Source organism: Topomyia yanbarensis, chromosome 3 (genome assembly GCF_030247195.1).
Source record: "Topomyia yanbarensis strain Yona2022 chromosome 3, ASM3024719v1, whole genome shotgun sequence".
NCBI classification, from domain to species: Eukaryota; Metazoa; Arthropoda; class Insecta; order Diptera; family Culicidae; genus Topomyia; species Topomyia yanbarensis.
Window position 1 is genome coordinate 325,129,215 of NC_080672.1, and position 19,694 is coordinate 325,148,908.

General features: G+C 40.2%; 1 protein-coding gene across 13 annotated transcripts in view; it reads left to right on the forward strand.

Moving 5' to 3' along the window:
- Positions 1-19,694, forward strand: part of LOC131693578 (collectin-10) — a 225,607-nt gene that overhangs the window by 86,537 nt on the left and 119,376 nt on the right. For 12 of the 13 annotated variants that reach the window (XR_009306279.1, XR_009306276.1, XR_009306277.1 and 9 more), the window contains one exon: positions 11,424-11,438. The exons of the other annotated variant lie outside the window; for it this stretch is intronic. Coding sequence is in view for 1 of the 12 variants with exons in the window: in XM_058981504.1 (XP_058837487.1) it covers positions 11,424-11,438 (15 nt within the window). In the remaining 11 variants the exon portion in view is untranslated. The remainder of the gene's footprint in view (positions 1-11,423; positions 11,439-19,694) is intronic. 13 annotated transcript variants of the gene reach the window in all.

Sequence of the window (19,694 nt, forward strand, 5' to 3'; positions counted from 1 at the left end):
GGTGGTAAATAGTGTGATGCAGACAAATGACACTGCTGGCTAGGGGCCTTTTACGAAGGAGTACAGAGTATATGTACCATCAAATAGGGTTGAATGTAACGGAGTCGTTTTCTATTCGAGATTGAATTACGCGGATCTGCTGACACATGGAGTTGGCTGTTTTAAAGTCACTATGCTCCAGCCAATGAAAATACTGGAGTGTAAACGATTGCATTCAGCATCAGTCGCAGCTGACGAGACGAGGACATACGTCAACTCAGACTCTTACCGGGTGACCTTCGCCGGTTCTGCCCAAAATAACTATTTTCTCTTTAACAAAGCCCGTCTACCTGTTCACCTTTTATACCAAGGGACATGAACTACACAAATTATAAACAACTGGGACACACAGCCTCCCATTGTAACAATTAGGTTCGTTATGGGAAATGCAATGGGAATCATGTGGATGTGAAAATCACCTGCTGTCTAGGTTGATTTGGGCCGCGGAAAACCCCCTCCCGCACCCCGTCAGGGTGTGGCAGCGGGCCCACAGTTGAGTTGTTTCGGCAGTGGTGTCCCGGAAGATGGTGCCTTGTAGGAGGTTGGTTTGTAGATAGATGGTAGGATGTGCCGCGAGAAGCCTCCCAACATTTCCGGGGAGTGTGGCGGAGGGTTTCCGTTATCCATGTTATTATTTAAATGCGGTCGTATAGGCCGGCGTCCTTTGGGAACCGGGTCGTTGTAAAGAGTGTCCCGTGTCGGACCCGTCAGGCCATACTGACGCCGTAGGTCCTCCAGTTCTCGGCAGTTGCACAGCAGGTGTTCGACAGTGCGCCGGGTGTTGCAGGAGGCACTCAGGGAAGGTCTCGCTGGACACGGTGTGTGGGTGGGTTACTCGTGTGTGCACCACGCGGAGTCGGGAGAGTATTTTTAGTTCCCTCTGGCTGTCTCGGTCGGTCCAGGTATCGGCTGAGCCTTTGATTTTTTGGGTGTGATTTCGAGATCTCCGCCAATGGTTGATGAAACCGTTCTGTAAGCTGGTGTTGAATTCCCTGATGATTTCAATGGTCGGAGTCTCATTAGGGAGCCGGGTCCGGGCCCGTCTGCCGATGAGGGCAATCGGTCGGCATCTGTATTACCCTTGATGCCGCTGTGACCCGGAACCCAGCAGATGGTAACCAATGGATCTCGAAGTGTCTCGATGGCCTGAACGAAGGGATGTTTGGTGGTCCCTCTAGCGACGTCGCTCAGGACCGAGAGCGAGTCTGTAAAGATGACCGTCGGTGTATCGGTGGGTCTTTTGATCATACCCACACAAATGGCGGCCGCTTCCGCCGAGAAAACTGAGCAGGAGGGAGGTAGACCGCTAATCCCCGCTTCTACACCGTCGTTCGCTTTGGAACCGTCGGTAAAGATTTGAGTGTGATGTGAGTATCTTCATTTAACTAGCTGTCTATATTTAACCAATATGCTGCTGGGGTGGTCGCAAACTTTTATAGTGCGAGCAAGGCTGTCGTCGGTGTTGGGTCCGGGGTCGTACCAGGCTCGCGGTCTCACCCGGTGTAGATGAGCAATGAGTGGGAGGTCTTTGCTGGTGAACTCCTGTTGCAGGTTGGAGGCGGTGGTGAGGAGGGGGCATTCGTCGCCCGAAGTTTTCTCCAGGAAGCATAGTGCTCTTCTTAAGGCCACCCTGACTGTTTCCCAGCGGCAGGGTAGTACTCCTGCCTCTACACAGGCAGCTTCGGCCGGGGTACTCGGTAGTAAACCGGAGGCTAGCCGCACCGCTCCGTGCTATAGGGGCCCGAGGATGTCGCAGAGTCGGTCTAGGTTCCGGCAAGTCATCTCGATCCCGTAGAAGATTCTACTGTGGATCGTCCGACGTTCAGCGCTGCTCGGCGGTTGTTTTTGGGGTGGTGGGCGCAAATGGTCCGGACTAACCGCTTTCTGCTCTGGCAGTCTTATTTCAGTCGCCGGAAGTGTGGTATCATTGTAAGTTTCCGGTCGAGGAATACCCTCGAGGACGACCGGTTCCTTTCGGAACGGAATTACTGTACCGTTGAGGCGGATTGGACGAGCATTGGCTGGGTGATATGTGCTGCAGCAGTGTGCAATGGCGCACTTGGTGGTGGCGATGTTGAATCCAGTGGCGAGTGCCCATCGACCGACTGCGTTGACGACGGCTTGCAGAGATATTCTTGTGCACGGGATCGTCTTCCCGAGGGCCACCAATATGATGTGGTCAGCGTACACGAAGACATAGACGCCCCCGAGTAGCGCGGTGAAAAGCGAATTCATCCTCACTAAGAAGAGGGTCACGGCCAGTATCGATCCTTACGGCACTCCGTTGGCCTCGCGGAAGTCGTCGGAGAGTATGCCGCCGATGCCTACCCGAAAGCGGCGGTTGGTTAGGAAGTTTTGGATGAAGACGCCTAGGTTCCCCTGTATGCCCCATCGTTGGAGTTGTTGAAGGATGTCTTCGCGCCAGACTGTGTTGTAAGCTTTAGCTACGTCGAGTATGGCAATATCGGCGTGGATGGCTTTAGACCTAGCTCTGTCTAATATCTCGCCGAGGGAGCCCAGGTGGACTCCAGTACCGAAACCCTTCCGGAAAGCGAATTGGCGTAGTTTCTCGACTTCCAGCCACGTGGTCAGTCGCCGGTTTACCATCCTCTCCAGTGTCTTAGCGGTGCATGACAGCAGGCTGATTGGCCTGAAGTCGCTTGGGGCATGGGTACCCTGGCATTTTTTAGGAATGGGGACTACGTGACCCGCGTTCCCAGATAGTGTTAAAAGAGTCTAGGAGGGCTCTTTTGCCTCCGAGCGGAAGATGCCTAAGCATCGGGTAACCTATTCTGTCAGGGCCGTCGGACTTTCCTCGTGCGTTAGTGAGAGCGACGGCAAGTTCAGCTCCGGTAAAGGGTCTGTTGTAGGTGGCTGCGGAGTCTGGCGTGAAGGTCGTAGGGGATGGATGCTTCGAGTCTGCTTTTTTGCTGAGCGAATGCGGCTGGCAGGGCTTTGTCGGCGGATAACGTTTTGAAGTGGCAGCCTATCTTGTTCGCGATTTCCTCGGGATCAGTAATGGTGGTGTTGTTGACCGCTGAAGAGTAGCCATTTTGTCGACGTTTGCCACTGAGCGCATTGACCCGTCTCCACAGCTTCGTGGTTAAGGAGTCCGTGTGGATACCGTCCACGAAGTTCCTCCAGCTGATTTCTTTGGCCGCTTGGATTGTTTTCCTCGCAGCGCTTCGGAGCGTTCTAAAGTTGTCCGCTCTTTGGTCCTGAAAGGGGTGATTGGATTTCCGGCGAGCTTTGACGGCAGCGGCCACTTCCGGAAGTACGATTTACAGAAGCGTTCTAGTACACGCAGATGAACGTCCCTCTTTGGCAGCTCATGTAAAATGACTACATGTGAAATATGTAGCTCTTTTATCAACTTTGCGATGTAGATGGAAGCCCCACATTTTGAATAATTAAAAAAAATTCATCATCCTTTTTGGTACGGCTTTCGCTTAGTGACAAGGTTACCACATTCACTGATTTTCTTGAAGGTTTTGCAAAACCCTTCGGGTTTGTAGATTGTAGAATATTTGCTTATATTATGATTGTTAAAAGGAATTTTCTAATTTCATTCTTTTTCCATAATGTATTCTTCCTAATAAGGGCGGAAAATCGGTTTGTAGATAACTATGTTTGGAGGATAACGAGGATATAAAAATTCAACGTCAAACTTCTAATCCATGGAAATTGGATGTCGCTGAGAGCCTAGAAATATTTAAACAACCTCCTTCGTCTTTACTCAATCGAGATCAAGGTAACGGATATACATGGCTTTTCCAAACATTAGCCGTACGCAAATGATCCACTTCACACACCTAAGTTACCTAATTTCTACCTGCCTTTTTGGTACATAAAGCGGTACAGAGGTTATTTTCTTCATTCTGATACAATATATTGAAGAAGGCTGCAAGCAGAGTTAAAAATATTCAAATTCATTGAATGAAAATTGATCATATTCAGCCGCATTCATTTTCAATATTCAGTGATGCAGCTGAAAACGTCAAACGAACAAACCGCCCATTCATCCATGCAGATTTTCATTCGGCTCCGATTATTACACGATGCGACCGTGCAGCAACGAATCAAACGCATCAAAGTAGGCCCTGGCACAATGTAAGCGATGATGATTGTTGTTTCATATGCATTATCGGTATTTGAAAACATTTTCCTAGATAATTAGTGCAATGAATATATTGTACGGTATTCAACTGAATGAATAAGATGGATAGTTGAATGAATATTTTTTCTATTCACCGCGAGTCGCAACAGGTTCATTTTCAGCCGTCAAAAAAGAGCTTCGATTATTTTTAACTCTGGCTGCAAGTCGTAGCCGAAATACGTATCTGTAACAGAAAAGTGCAATTTTGCATTTTGTTCATCATAGTGGAATTAAAACGGAAGACAACGGTAAAAGCTATTATAGAGGTTTTAACCTTAAAGTCATTCGCCACTTCGGGTAGAAATAATCTCTTATGAAATTTTTTTAACCCAATGTGCGGGGTCGGGACTCGAACCCAGGTGCGCTGCGTACAAGACAATCGATTTACCAACTACACTACGCCCACCCCTAGGGCATTGCAAAAAATTTTTTTTTTGAATTCTCAAAGGCCCCCCCTCTTATATTGTGACAAATGTCAAAGTAAGCTCAGATGCCAAATTTCATATCATTTGGACAATTTTAGACCCCCGCCCACTTCGCTTGAATTTTTTTTGAAATTGGTACTATGGGAAAATATGGAGGAAAAATACATTAAATGGTATAACTTTTGAAGTAGCAATCAGAAAATTACAATTTATACCTCTTTTGAAAAGAAATAATCTTAGTATTTGGATGGAGATATTTTTGTTTCTAGGAAAATACGGGAAAGTGGGGTACTGGGTCATTTTGGCTCCAAAATCCCATATTTTTAATGATTTTTCTGCTCCGTGATGCAAATCATACATATTTTGTAGTTTTTCTAATGTGAAAAAATCTCAGAAATCGAACAGAACCCTTTTGACCTTAGTCCGAATACGAAAAGTTGGGGTTATAGGGCTTTTTGTCATTCATATTAAATTTTATCATTTTCTCATGCATATAACTCTATTATTATTTAACCAATTTTCATAAAATTTAACTTGTTGAACGTGTAAAATTCTGAGGAATATAACAAAAATAAAAACGTTAAAGGTAAAGTTCAGAAACATCAAACTTTTTGATATTTACTCTACAAATCTCATTTTTTTTTTTTCATTATTTGTCCTAATACCTCAACTTCCCCTATTTTTCCAGGAATGAAACTTTTCTCATGTGATCCCTTAGCATATTTTATACTAAAAGTAGTAAATTAAATAAGAATTTTGTTGTTAAATGGAGTTAATATGTGCGATTTTATGATAAAAATGTGAAATCGACACTATATGTCAGATAATTTGATGTTCCTGAATTTTACCGGTAACGAATCTATTTTTGTTATAATCCTAAGGATTTTTCACGTCCAACAAGGTATAGTTTATGAAAATTGAATGAAGAATAATAGAGATATATTCACGAGAAAATGATGAAGTTTAATATAAATGACAAAAGGCCATTTAACCCCAACTTCTCGTATTCGGACAAAGGTCAAAAAGGCTCCGATCGATTTTTGAGATTTTTTCACATTAGAAAAACTACAAAATATGTATGATTTGCATCACGGAGCAGAAAAATCTTTAAAAATAGGGGATTTTGGGGCCAAAATGACCCAGTACCCCACTTTCCCGTATTTTCCTAGAAACAAAAATATATCCATTCAAATACTAAGATTATTTTATTTTAAAAGAGGTATAAATTGTAATTTTCTGATTGCTACTTCAAAAGTTATAGCATTTAATGTATTTTTCCGCCATATTTTCCCATAGTAACAATTTCAAAAAATTTCAAGCGAAGAGGGCGGGGGTCTAAAATTGTCCAAATGATGTTAAATTTGGCATCTGAGCTTACTTTGACATTTGTCACAATATAAGAATTCAAAAAAAAATTTTTTTTGCAATGCCCTACCCTACCTACTATTAAGTATGTTATTAGGTACAACGGAAGTATTTTTAAATACTTTCATTAATTACTCTAATTACAGTTAAAATGCGTTAGAATCAAATGAGTACTTTGTGACACAAGGTGATCCGTTTAATTAACTTTTTGGTGCAGATGGCAGACCAAATCGACAAATTAAACTATTTTCATCTTGGTTCATCTTTTTAGTGTGGCTTTTGCTTAGTGGCAGGGTTGCCACATTCACTTATTTTATTAAAGGGTTTGTCAAAATCATCGGCTGGGTAGATTGTCATTTTGAAGAAAATTTGTTTATATTATGATTCACTGGTAAAGGTACAGAATTAATAAGTGTAAACTTAATACAAGATAACAAAAGAAATTTTTTTATTGAATTCTTTTTCCGTTATTTATTCGTGTGATACAGGACGAGAATCCTTTGTAACGATTTGAGTCTTGCCTGCATGACTCATGCGCACGGTATAAACATGAAATCCGCCATCTCGCTGCTGTTCCGCCATCGTCGTTTGGAACTGCGAACAAAATCCTTCCAGCACACACAGACAAACGTTTCGCTTCCGTAGCTCGTGTCAAACTAAAGATGTAACATCTATCCTACACAGCGTTGCCAATGTTCCAGATTTTTCTCTACTAAACAGACATTTGTTCACCAGACATTTTGCCAGATTTTTCCAGATATTATGAATTCTACGGTACACTCCTGTAGGGTTACTATTATGCCAGATTTATCTGGAACAGTAGTTTTTTTCAAGCTCTCAGAAAAAAGTCAATTCTCTTATTCCATCAGATTTACAAATTGGAGAATTTGTTACACACACAAATCTGGGTCATCTTCGATTAATACGCATTCTATGAAGACCAACAGGTAAGCCAAATTTCAATAACCTTAAGGTCGCTGTCAAGTGACAGATTTTGCCATACATTTTTAGTTGAACTGCCAAGCGATGAAATGTGTAGGACGCTTATGAATGTCACAATGAGGACCGTGTAAGGGAAAGTCTTGCGTAAATGTGTGAAAATTGCATATGTTTTCGCTATTTTTTGCAGATTTGCGGATTTTTCAATAGTGTGCTAATAAAATAAGATAAATTTAATAACAATTTTTTACTGGAAATTTTCTGAATTGATTGGTATTCGAATCAGGAAAATTCATCAACAATTAACAAAACGTAAGCGAAAATTTCTGTCTGTTTTCTTATATTTTCCCAATGTTTACACAATAATACGGATTGTTCAATAAAGTACAGTTACAGTACCAATTTATAGTTGCAATCAATTTTTAAGTTGGACTTTTTTTTAATTCGTTTATTTGACACGGCTCAATGCGTTAGCTTAGAGGAGCCATGGGTCTTTTATATATTTACAAGATGTAAAAAATAAAAATTACAATACATTTTATTTTGAGCCTGTAAGATCCCGTGCGAGCAACTTGCTATTGCGAGCGGAGATCTTTTTTCGCGTGGGGAAGATGTTCCTTCTCTCACCAATTTCGGAGTTATCCATGTCTCTCTCGTTGTCGTTTACGCCCGTATCAGCATCTTGATTACCGCCGTGATACTCGCGATCAGATGCTCTTCCTGGCTTTTTGCCCTTGCGGGTCACGAGTGTGAACACTCCATCCTTGGTGGTAGTTTCTTCACTGGTGGTATTAGTTGTTAAGTTTGAAATACTTGACGCAGCTTTTACAGTTGTCATTATTGCCTGAACAGCAGCCACAAATTTGGCAACCGTTTGCGGTTCAGGTAAAGATATTGGAGCTTGGGTGTTGGCATTTCTTTCTGCAGGTGAGCTTTCCTCAGCGGTTTCTGGGCAGGGTTGTCCGTAGTGTGCCGTTTGTTCACAGAACTGGCACGTATTCGTTTGTCCTTGATATGTATAAAGAGTTAGCTGTGTGCACCCCCTTCTGTTTTGTACTGCAGGGTAAGGTAGGAGGGACTGGGTTGGTCTACCCGCATTCTCACCACAAAGACACCATTTGAAATACCTGGGAAGTAGTTTCTCCACGTGTTCTCTGTAATAGATTCAACTACTCCGAAATTCGATATGAATTTTTCAATTGCCACTTTGCAAGTAAGTGGAGATAAATCGTGTAATTTAACTTCAATATTTCCATTATCCATGTATATAGAGATCTTGATTTTAACGTTGTCACAAATAATCACGTGTTTCAACTTGTTCTGCGAAATAAATCTTTTCGCCTAGGCGAATTTGTTAAAGGTTATGGAGGTGACTTCCGAAAACCGAAGCTGCATTTTCACCTTCAGCAGATGTTCCACATCACGTATACTTCAAGAGTACTTATTCAAAAGGTCCTAAGTGCCATTGAGCTCAAACTGAGAAAAACGAGGCTGAAGTTTCATGGACCTAAAAAAATCCATATTAGAGAACAAATATCTGTTTTGATGGAACAATTATGCCAATTAGACCATTCTAAGGTAAATAATACTAAAACATGAAATGTTTAGTGCTAATGTAGTTTTTAAGCGCTTTAGAATGATGCGTCCTTTTGAAAATTATAGGACCTCTCACATAGGTCTTTTTTCGGGCCTAAGAATCATACGACGCTGCACATAAGGCTTTTTCAGCAAAGGTAGCTCTTACGACGAATTGAATTTCTTCAAAGTTTTCGACAAAATGAGCACCGGAATACGAATGTTCTTCATTACTATGGTAAATAGTTGCACTGGATTTAACAGAAGTCTTGCAGAAAAAAATTGTGGGAAACTTTAGTTTATATTAACAAACCATTGGCTGGAAGTGGTTAAAACCAACGAATGGCATGTTATTTTAGAATAACTAAGCTTTCCAATTATCATTTAATTTATTATACTTTCCAAATTCAACTTCGAAAATAAGTCGCATGAACAGAAGAAAATAATTTCTTTTATTTTGATGCTTAGGACGTTTTTACTAGGTACCTATGTGCAGTGGGAAAAACATAGAATTAAATGAATCTTGCGTCGTTTTGCATGGCGCCTATGAACAGTTACAGAGGTTTTGAAATGTTTCACGCATAGGTCCTTTCAATTTAAAAGGTCTCAAGTGCAAAATTTCAAAATATGATCATGCAAACTTTGCAACTTTTTATATGGTCGGTGTTAAGTCGGACCGGACTAAGTGACAAAATATTGATTTCGAGAAAAACGAGTTTAAAGTTTGAATCGCAGCATCCTTTACATTATAATAGGAAAATTATTTTTGCCATAATTCCTGTTTATTGTTACATATTTAAAATCTGGCAAAAGTTCAATGTAGCTAACGATATTCTTGATCCAGTGCTATCATTATCTCATTTTTCGATGTTTTGCGACTTAGTCCGGTCTGACTTAACACCGACTATATAATGCTTGTTATTTTGATAAACACTGGGTATAATGAATCCTGGTTTTCGGTATTCGTTAGCTATGTTGTAATCGCCACTGTGTTAGGCCGAATAATCACGTTTTGTTGATGAGACTCAGTCATATTGAAAAATCATCCAAGAATACAAATAACGGTATCCTTTGTTCTTCAAACAATGCACACAAGTAAATGTTTTTTTCGTTCGCTTTGCTCTGGCTCGAACAGAAGCAGGAGAACACTGAGTATCGTGACCGCTGTCTTTAATGGTTCAAAATAGACTGACGTTGGACTTCTTTGAATCGATTAGTACGACGGAAATCCATCAACAATTAACAGCGCTAGAGTCGTTTAAAATTATGCCACATTTTCGTGACGCAGTTCGGAATCAGATTCCAGTTTTACAGCTAGCCCCAGCCCCATATAGTAGAGTAAAGCATTTTCAATTCTAAAATAAAGCTATCTTCAACATTGTCGTTTGCAAGTGATCGAATTTGATCAACAATGATTGGGATATACAACATCTAGATAGTCTGTCACAAATTTATCTCTTAATTCAAAGCTATAACTATCTCCGGAATATATTAAACGAACGGCGTGTACTTTGTGTTGAAATTTTCCGTGAGCTCCGCTAACAATTAAGTTGTTTGACTCATTATTTCAAAATATGTACATCTTAATGCTTATACATAGTTTCAGTACACTAGAAAATGTTTTCAATAAAATAAAAAATCAACAGAGGTGGATCCAGGGGGGGGGGGGGGGGGAACATCGAAATGAGTATTGGTGAATTTCGGGCCAATGTTTATTTTGTTGTCAGACTAGAGAACTTTTTCTAAATTATTTCAAATGGTTACGCAGCCTTTGGGTAAAAGGCAATTATTAAAAAATAATCAAGCAAGCTCTAAAATCACTGCGCAAAAAATAGAGAGTTTTGCCACCCATAAAATAGCCTAATACCAACTAATTACGTGAGCACATTAACCTACTCTCGACTAGAGATAATCGACCTAAATTGAATACCTAGGCTACGCAATACGTAACATTTTTATTGTGTATGGATGTGACCATATCGATAAATAAGTTTATTTTTTACCTTAGAGTGATAAGCCTACATTTACCATGTTGATATTGTAACCAATGTATTGGTTATCTTAATCCTACACATTGACTTCTCCATTGAGAATTAGAGTCGCCGATACTTCGATTATGGACCAAAATCGCATCTAGCTTCATAGGTTCTAAATAGGTATATCACCCTACATCTTTTCCATCACAAGACAGCGATTGATTGATGAAAACTCTGACATCGACTAACGATGGCGCAGAAAATGTATTGAGACATTTTTTTTTCGATTCGAACACGGCAATTGCTGGGCCGTATCGCAGATCCATCGCTTTGATTGGCATCGTTCGGAGCTGATGCTCGGTAGTTCTTTCACTCGATTCGTGTAGGAGATATAGCGGGCTGGAAAACTTTAGCGGAAAATAAAAAAGAAAATTACAGTGACTGTGCGACCTTTAGTTGAAATACTCCCGAGCGGTAGATGATGGAGTGCGGTGCAGACACTTTTAAATTTATTGAATTAATGTTATCGAAACTCCATGGCGTCCAACATCCAGCATCCTCCTAACCGGACAGCAGCGTGCTCTAAGCAATTACGATATTATCAATTTCTCAACTACTCTGGCAAGGGTATCATTTCCCAACTTGTAAGACGAGTATGGTTCACTAACCCGAGGTCAGTACCTTAAGCGAACTTTTACAAACAGCCATAGCTTTAACCATTGCAGATAAGGTGGCCGTTCTTATGTAACGTTTAAAGCATCCAACGATTGAGCCAACACTAGCGGAGGTTTCCCCATCCTGCTTTCCACTGAATGTGAATCAAAATTTATTACATCGCGTACTCGGCTTTTAATCGCAACGCAATACTAGCGGCAGCTTTTCCAGCACCTCTAATTAAATCTGATTCTAAAATTTCATCACCGTTTTTCTTCTCTTCTCTTCCCACAGCATCACAGCTATCAGGTATGTACCCTAGCCCTGTATAAAGCCAACCTAGCCATATTGCCAGCCTCCGTAGTAGTGAAGCGCGAATCGAAACGGCCGCTGTCGTCTTCGTCAAGAAGCGAGTCAACATCGAATATCAGAGCACTTGCCCTTCACCCCCAAACCCTTCTCTTCGTTCGCCACGTGTCGTGCGTTCATTACAACCGCCACCACCAACCCGCTCCCAGAACACTACACCATCTCGTCAATCGACCGCCGACTGACTCCACGTATACTTATTACAGATATTTATACATTTATAGACTGTGGATCTTCGCTACCCTAAAGAGCACAATTTCCATACATTTAGCGTAATTTATTCACAAAAATGTTAGCACAGAAGGTTTGTTGATGCGGCCTGGTGGCGAGAAGAGGGAAAATATGAACTTATTTATGCGCACATGTAGATATTAATGTAGATTGAAGGTGCACTCGCAACTATGTGTCCAGGTCCACGAGGGCTGCTGTCAATAAATCAGCTTATTGCGCGATTTTCGAGTTCAGCCCACCACATCGTCACCCGCTGGAAGTGGCGCTGGAATATTGCAATTAGTTATGCTCAATTTATTCCTAGCTGGAAGCGTGGGAAATCTATTCGGAGGGACGAGAAATTTTGGCACACGATGCTGTACGTTGGGTGGTAGGTGGTTGTAGTAATCCGATACGAGTTTGATTATTTACCCGCCTATTGATTTGGTTGTAAGTTGTAAAATGTCATTTTCAACACCATTGGTCTAACGGAAGCACAAACAGAATGTTGACATTGTAATAACGCGTTGACGGCGTGACCGTCACTCACTCCAGTTGGTCTGGGGTCGATCGCAGTCGAGGCCGTTGACATTTTTCAGAGGTGAAAAAAATCTGAGGTCACGCCTTCCTTCGGAAGGGAAGTAAAGCCGTTGGTCCCCGGTCCATGAGTTGATGGGTCGATATCTAGTCCAGATAGTGGGAGTCGTCACCTCTCTGGCGCCTGTGTTTGGCCTCGTAGCGGAAATAGGCCGACGGAAAATAGCCAGAACTAAAAGAAGAAGAAGAATAACGCGTGTAACTATGTCAACTATACTATTTGGTGTTATGTAGGGATCCGAAAAACGTGAAATAAGTGTCTGAATAAGTACTAATGTGGGATAAATAGACATTTATCACATACACATGAAAGTAACTTATCATTGGTTACAGCAGTTGCATTAAAGGGTAAAGTGCCTATTTTCACCATACTAAGCAGAGTGTCTCACTAATTCATTAATTTCTTGGCCTACAATCAATGGAATGCGTAAAAATTGACATCAACAGCTTTGTTTCGTTGTTAAGAACCAAGATAAGTACACAAATGCGCTGAAAACAGTGAAATACTCGTGTTTGAGCGCAATGAAAACTCAAATGGAGTGCCCCTATTGTTGCGCTACCATTTTACTCAATGCGTTAAACAAAGATTGCAGATTCTGCTCAAACCAACGGCTTCAAATGGGTAGCGTGATAATAGAAACATGGCGAAAATGGGCTCGTCACCCTAAATAAACCTTTCCCCAATGCATAAAACAATGTTGGCAAACATATAACAATCTACTCTCGCTGAACGATCAGTTCTTGAACACACCTCTTTGCTACAATAGCGTACCGAGATGGTTTCATCTCGGATAAAGTGCGTATAAAATCGTAGTATGCTATGAAGTTCATTGCAAAACCACGATGCCAGCAGCCGTTTAAACCATACAAGAACTAGACGGGAAAAGAAATAAACACTACACTGAATTAATAAGCTCATGTAAAACGCTGCAGCTCGCTGATGACATTGCGCACTGGCATTGTTCGTTGAAAGTTAACTGCAGGTAAAAGAAGCAAAAAAAATGCAACGAACTGTATTGGTTGATTTTCGCAATGGAAAAGTGGGTAGGTATAGGCACCAGGGTTTGTGGTAAAACTATAATTATCGTGGGTTTTTATTTCTTCTTACAGTCAGCCCAAAAGGTCAGGTGTAATTTTAACGGATCTATGATGCGTGAAAAATGCGATCTTTTTTGTGATCGATGCAGTTTTAATGGGCTGCTGTTCGCGGCTTGAAATGACCTTGATGGATAATTTATTAAATTGAAGGCATCACGAGGAAATGTCAGTCAACACAATTTATAATGTTGTTTATTTTCTCGTATCAACAGTGTGCCGTCAAGTAGGTAGTTTAACACAAATTTATTTAACAAAACAGATTATGACCGCATAGTAATGCCACATTCGCATGAAACCTAATTACATATTCCATGTAATTTATGTGTTTGAGCTTACCCGGGTTGGCATTTCTGCAACAAAATAAGAGATGACTACGCTGGACAGTTATTATATCCGACTTCGTATTTTACATAAATTTACAGATCATTTCTTCTCAAAACTAATGATTACAGAGGACAAGAAATGTGCCTAAGGCGGACATATTAAGACTTGTAACTTTTTTCTTTGTGTTTTAAGGGGTTTTATACTTTTGAAATAACTATTATTGTAAGAAAGAGTCCCTAAAAATCAGATCATATGGTTTTTATTTATACAAGCATATTTTTCGAAATGATTGCATCGCAAGTACGCATTTTGTTGCTGCGTGTTGAGATCATTTTTTGTGCGGTGAAATATTTCCAGCTTGATTTGTTTATTTTAATAAATGTTTGTGTATATTATGAACGATTTCGGTGGCCACACGAATTTTTTTCGTTTATCTTAGAAAAGTTTTCGTATTTATTAGCCTTTTATTATTTCATTCGATTTTTTAGGATTGATGTTTGACAGCACCGATTTTTTTTTAATTTAAGAAATCCGACATGGAAAAATCGGTTTTATTGTGGTGTGAAGTAATGGCCGCTTTATGATCGAAAGCTTTCATAAATTTTACTTATTTAGTGTACATTGCACGAATTTTATCGTTGATAACGACTTTATTTTTCGTGAATCAAACGAAATGTTTCGTTTATTTTAATAAACTTTTGTGTATATTACGAACAACTTTGTTGGTCGCACGAATTCATTTCGTTCATCTAAGAAAATTTTCGTATTTAATAGCATATTATTTTGACATTGCTCCGGCAGAGAAAAATTCAAACTTTTTCTTATAAAACCAACGAGCAGTCCGCGACGGCTCAACTGCTTCGGAATCTGGATCAACTAAAAGCGAAAGAGGTTCAGGTAAATCTACCTGAAACCGGCGGACACGAATACTGTTACTAAATAGTCAGACCGAGGCCGTCGTGATGATTAACAATTATATGACGTATAGTAACAAGGACTCCATATTATATCTCCATTGAAGCTCTTTCGACGTTGACGATTTGACGAATGGTGATCGCAAATATCATGAAGACTTTCGTATAATTCGTTTGTCTAATGAAGCCGTTTCGTAATGAGCCAACGAGAGTCGTTTCGTGGTTTTCACTAACAACTCGTAACAAAAAATAAAAGTGTTTCAATAGAACTACGAATGATTCACCATATGTACGAAAAATTCGTATATTTTATGAAAATTGTCTGTACGAAACTAAATCGTAGCGATTTACGGATATATTCTATCAGTGTATTTTGACAAAAAAAATCAGTATCGCTACACGGTGTTCCTAAAACCGTTATTAACAAAAAATGGCCATAAATTTGTCATAAGGCATTCTAAAGATACAGTATCCAAGCATCTTCTCAGTGAATGATTAAAATGAAAAAATAATTAGAATCGGTCAACAAACCATTCAGATATGGCCTTTTGAAGTGAACATTCCAACTTTTATCCATTTTTTTAATTTACACATTATATTTAACGTTTGGTAGACAACCCTATTTTCATATTTTTTAGTGCACAATATAAATAAAACCTTTTGTACATTATATTTATGTAATTAAATGGTAAGGCATTCCTTTAAAAACCGCGACACGTATAAATGATTTAAATAGTCAATGGACAAACATGAATTCACGCTTGAAGTCTGGTAGAAACCCCATCTATGACCGCATACCACATCCAAATCGTTATAAATTTCGATTCCGTCAATGAAATATTTTCAAACTTGCAGCGGATATACTTGATTACTATATCTTTCGAATGCTATGTACTGAACAAGTAGACAAATATTTTTTGTTTAGGGGAGACTGAGGAGACTTGATCCCCGGGGAGACTTGATCCCATCATTGTAACTCAAAGGCGGATCAGAATACATTAATCGAATATACTATAAAGTTGCGTAGTTTTATCTAAACATAAATTTCATTAACACAGAAAAAAGAAATTGGACTTTTGTGTAATCGAATTTTTACCGATTTAAAAAAAAGTCTTAGAAGAACTGAAGAAGATTTATTTTTCAAATTTTCAAACTTTTATAAAATTGATAAAATCACACACTATATACTCTACTTTTGCATACAGAATTACAGGAGAATGTCAATTATATGAATACGTTATGATTGAGCTGATTCTTTTGTTCAACTATATTTTTACTAAAGTTTGCTGAAATATATGCTATGGGTTCACTTGATCCCTTCAAATTCGTGGAGATTTGATCCCCTTCGCCATACTTCATACACACCACTGAAAATAACCAAATTCAAGAATTCAATTGAAGTCATTGTTCACATAAAAAATGTCAAAAATGAACGCTTCATCGTAAAGAAACATAACTGTAATTGTTTACTACAGTATACGTAGCAATCATTCATCCCATATTTGACGTTCCTCAACCATAATAAAGACAGCTCAAATAATTGCACGGAGATTTGGGGAATTCGTAAAAATATCAGGTCAGTCTGTGTTGAACCGTCGTTTCGGTAAGACCTCTTTTAGAAGTCGTCGTGCAAAATAGTTTTCACCCCGTCTCGTGAGATTAGGTGATCAAATCTATTGTGCTTCAGATTACTCTCAATTCTCGGACGTTGAGCTAACAATATAACGTGAATTATTCTCCCAAACCTACGTTATTCTACTAGAACGTGTCGACTTTGTTTCATCGTATATAGATTAGCGTATTCTCGATATCGTGGTCAAGGCCATTGTATTAAAATAGTGATAGTGCCAAGTATTAATCCCCTTTGCCCAGAAAGCGCGTAATCTGAGTTGTAGTGAGTAGTTGTGATATATTCACCCCCGTCGCCATGGCGACTGGTGGGTTCCGAAAAACAGATGAGTTCCCTTTACTTGGATCCATTCCTCAAAGCGGAAGAGGTGAAATAAAATTCGTCACAATTGAGCGAGATGGAGAAAACACATCGCTTGTCGGTGTATCACCATTCGTCATTTTTCGATCCGTTACGAGTGCCATTGGTGAAGTTGAGGATTCCAGGGTCGAACAAGGTGGAGCACGCCTTGTACTAAAAGTGAAAGGCATTCGTAAGTACGAAAAGGCACTCAAAATTTCAACACTGCTTGACGGCACCAAGGTTAGGATAACAGAACATAATTCTTTGAATTCATGCAAGGTAGTTATTAATGCCCCTGAAGTCATCGACATGACAGAGGAAGATATTCTTCACGAACTCGGTGACCAACACGTAAGTAAGGTAGAAAGAATAAAAAAGAAGGTTAGCGAAAAATTAATCAACACCTCCACACTAATTCTTACCATATCTAAGCCCACCCAACCTCAACTCATCCACATAGGCTTCACCAAAAAAACTACGCGCCCCTACTATCCCCGACCACTACGCTGCTTTAAATGCCTAAAATACGGCCATCTTGGTCTCAACTGCAAGAAAGAAAAATTGTGTCGAAACTGTGGTGATGAATGGCACGACGAGACATGTGACCGACAAGCTAAATGTGTGAACTGCTCAGGACCACACGCAGCTACTTCCAGCGAATGTCCAATATTTAGGAAGGAATTCGAAATTACTAAAATTAAAACAGACAATGACATCCCTTACCCCGTTGCCCGACGCCTGTTTGACGAGCGCAATGGCTTCAAATCTTATTCCGAAGCCATTAACTCCTCCACCTCTTTGAGATGTGGCTGTAAATGCCAATGTAATACAAATACCGCCGCAACTACCGTATCCGTCAACACGCGTATCGACAACATCCGAAACTCCGCTCCCAACGAAAACACTACGGTAAATCGCCCGTCACCCACAGATACTAAGACACCCAATGGCCCTACTCTCATAAACTCAAAACCAACCATTAAAAAATCAACTACACCTGTGCCCAGTGGAGTGAGCGGAACTGTAAGTAGTAGTAAGGTAAACGTTGACGCAAAATCTAAAAATTTACCGGAAGGAACTGAAAATATACAAAAACCAAAAGACAAAAAATTACACCAAAATCCCCCCTTAAACAACCCATCAAAACGACAGTCAAAAAAACAACGAATCGCATCAAAATCTTCCGACGAAAGCTCCCCAGAACTCTCAGTAGGTACCAAAAATCTTCACAAAACTTCTTACTTAATTTCTGACTCTGATTTCCCCTCTGATATGGATCAAGATTGATCTGACTAAACCTCAGTACTGGTGAAATAAATAACTAACACATTCAAAATCATACAATGGAACATTAACAGCTTAGGGAAACAGAAAAATGAGTTACAACAACTTATCTCACGAAAACAACCTCACATTATCGCTCTACAAGAAACGCACCACAAAGCCACGATCAATTTGAAAGACTTCACTTGCTACGACAAAAGAGGCCCAGGTTACAACAGTTCCTGGGGCGGCGTTGCCCTAGCCGTAAAAAATGGCTACCCACACGACGAATTCCATTTAAATACCCCTTTACAAGCCGTTGCCATTAATCTTATACACCCTATCAAAATTACCATTGTTTCCCTCTATCTCCGTGCCAACCACTGGAGCCGAACCGACCTTGTTAATTTAATTGATAGTCTACCAATCCAGTTTCTAATTTTAGGAGACTTTAACGCTGTGCACCCGTTGTGGAGTGATCAGTCAGCAAACTCGCAGGGTACCATTATCTCTAACATAATAGACGACTACAATCTATTCCTTTTAAATGATGGAACAGGAACTCACTTCTGTTCCAATTCCGGGAATACAACTGCAATTGATCTATCTTTGGGCAAGGGATCCAAAGCTGCAGATTTTCACTGGGAAGTCTTACACGATTTGTACGGTTGCGACCATCACCCAATACAAATATCTCTTCAAACCAAAACTGCATATTCAGAAAATAAGAGAAGAGTGGGTTGGTGCACTAGAGCAGCAAATTGGGAATTATTTGAGAACATTATTGATAACGAGCTTCCTGCGGGGACCGTAGCAAACATTACTTTCATATCGACAGCCATATTGAAGGCCGCTGATGCTTCCATTCCGAAAACTTCCGACTCTTTGAAAAATAAAAATGTTCCGTGGTGGTCTGAAGAGGTTCACAACCGTATTAAAAAAAGGCGTAAAACACTTAGAGCATTGAAAAAAATTGATAAAAACGATCCTGGTCACTCGTCACTTCTCAGTGCTTTCCAAACTGCTAGAAGTGAGGCTAGAAAAACGATTTGGCAAGCCCAAAAAAAATCTTGGAATGATTTCACCCAATCATTCAACTCAGAAACTCCAATTAGCGTAATGTGGGGTAGACTTAGGGCCCTTCGTGGCACCCACAGTTTGTCCAAAACGCGCGTGGTAAATACCCCAAACGGTACTTCCGATGATCCCTTTATTGTGTCTGAATCTATAGCCGATCACTTTGCAAAAGTGTCAGCTAATTCAGCTTATGATCCAGTGTTCTTAAGCCACAAAAACCGAAAAGAAAAGAAAAAGATTCCGGTACAACCCTGCTCAACCGAGGAATACAACACCGTTTTCACCATGCACGAACTTATAAAAGCCATCGATCTAGGAAAAGGCGAAAGCTGCGGACCAGACAACATCAATTATCACATGATCAGACACCTCCCATACCACGCAAAACGTACACTTTTGGCCGAATATAATCGGCTCTGGACAACAGGAGAGTACCCAGAAATTTGGCGTGAGGCTATAGTCGTACCTATTCCAAAGCCTGGTAGAAAATCAACAAATCCTGATGACAACCGCCCTATTTCTTTAAACTGCTGTCCAGCCAAAACTATGGAAAGAATAGTATCTAGCAGACTGGCTGCTGTTTTAAAAAATAGAAACCTCCTTGACCCGCGCCAGGTTGCTTTCCAAAAAGGGAGATCCATGGACGAACATCTCTCAATGTTCATAGGAGATATTAAGCAAGGTTTTGAAAAGAAACAAATTACTGACGCAGTCTTCCTTGACATTTCGAAAGCCTTCGAT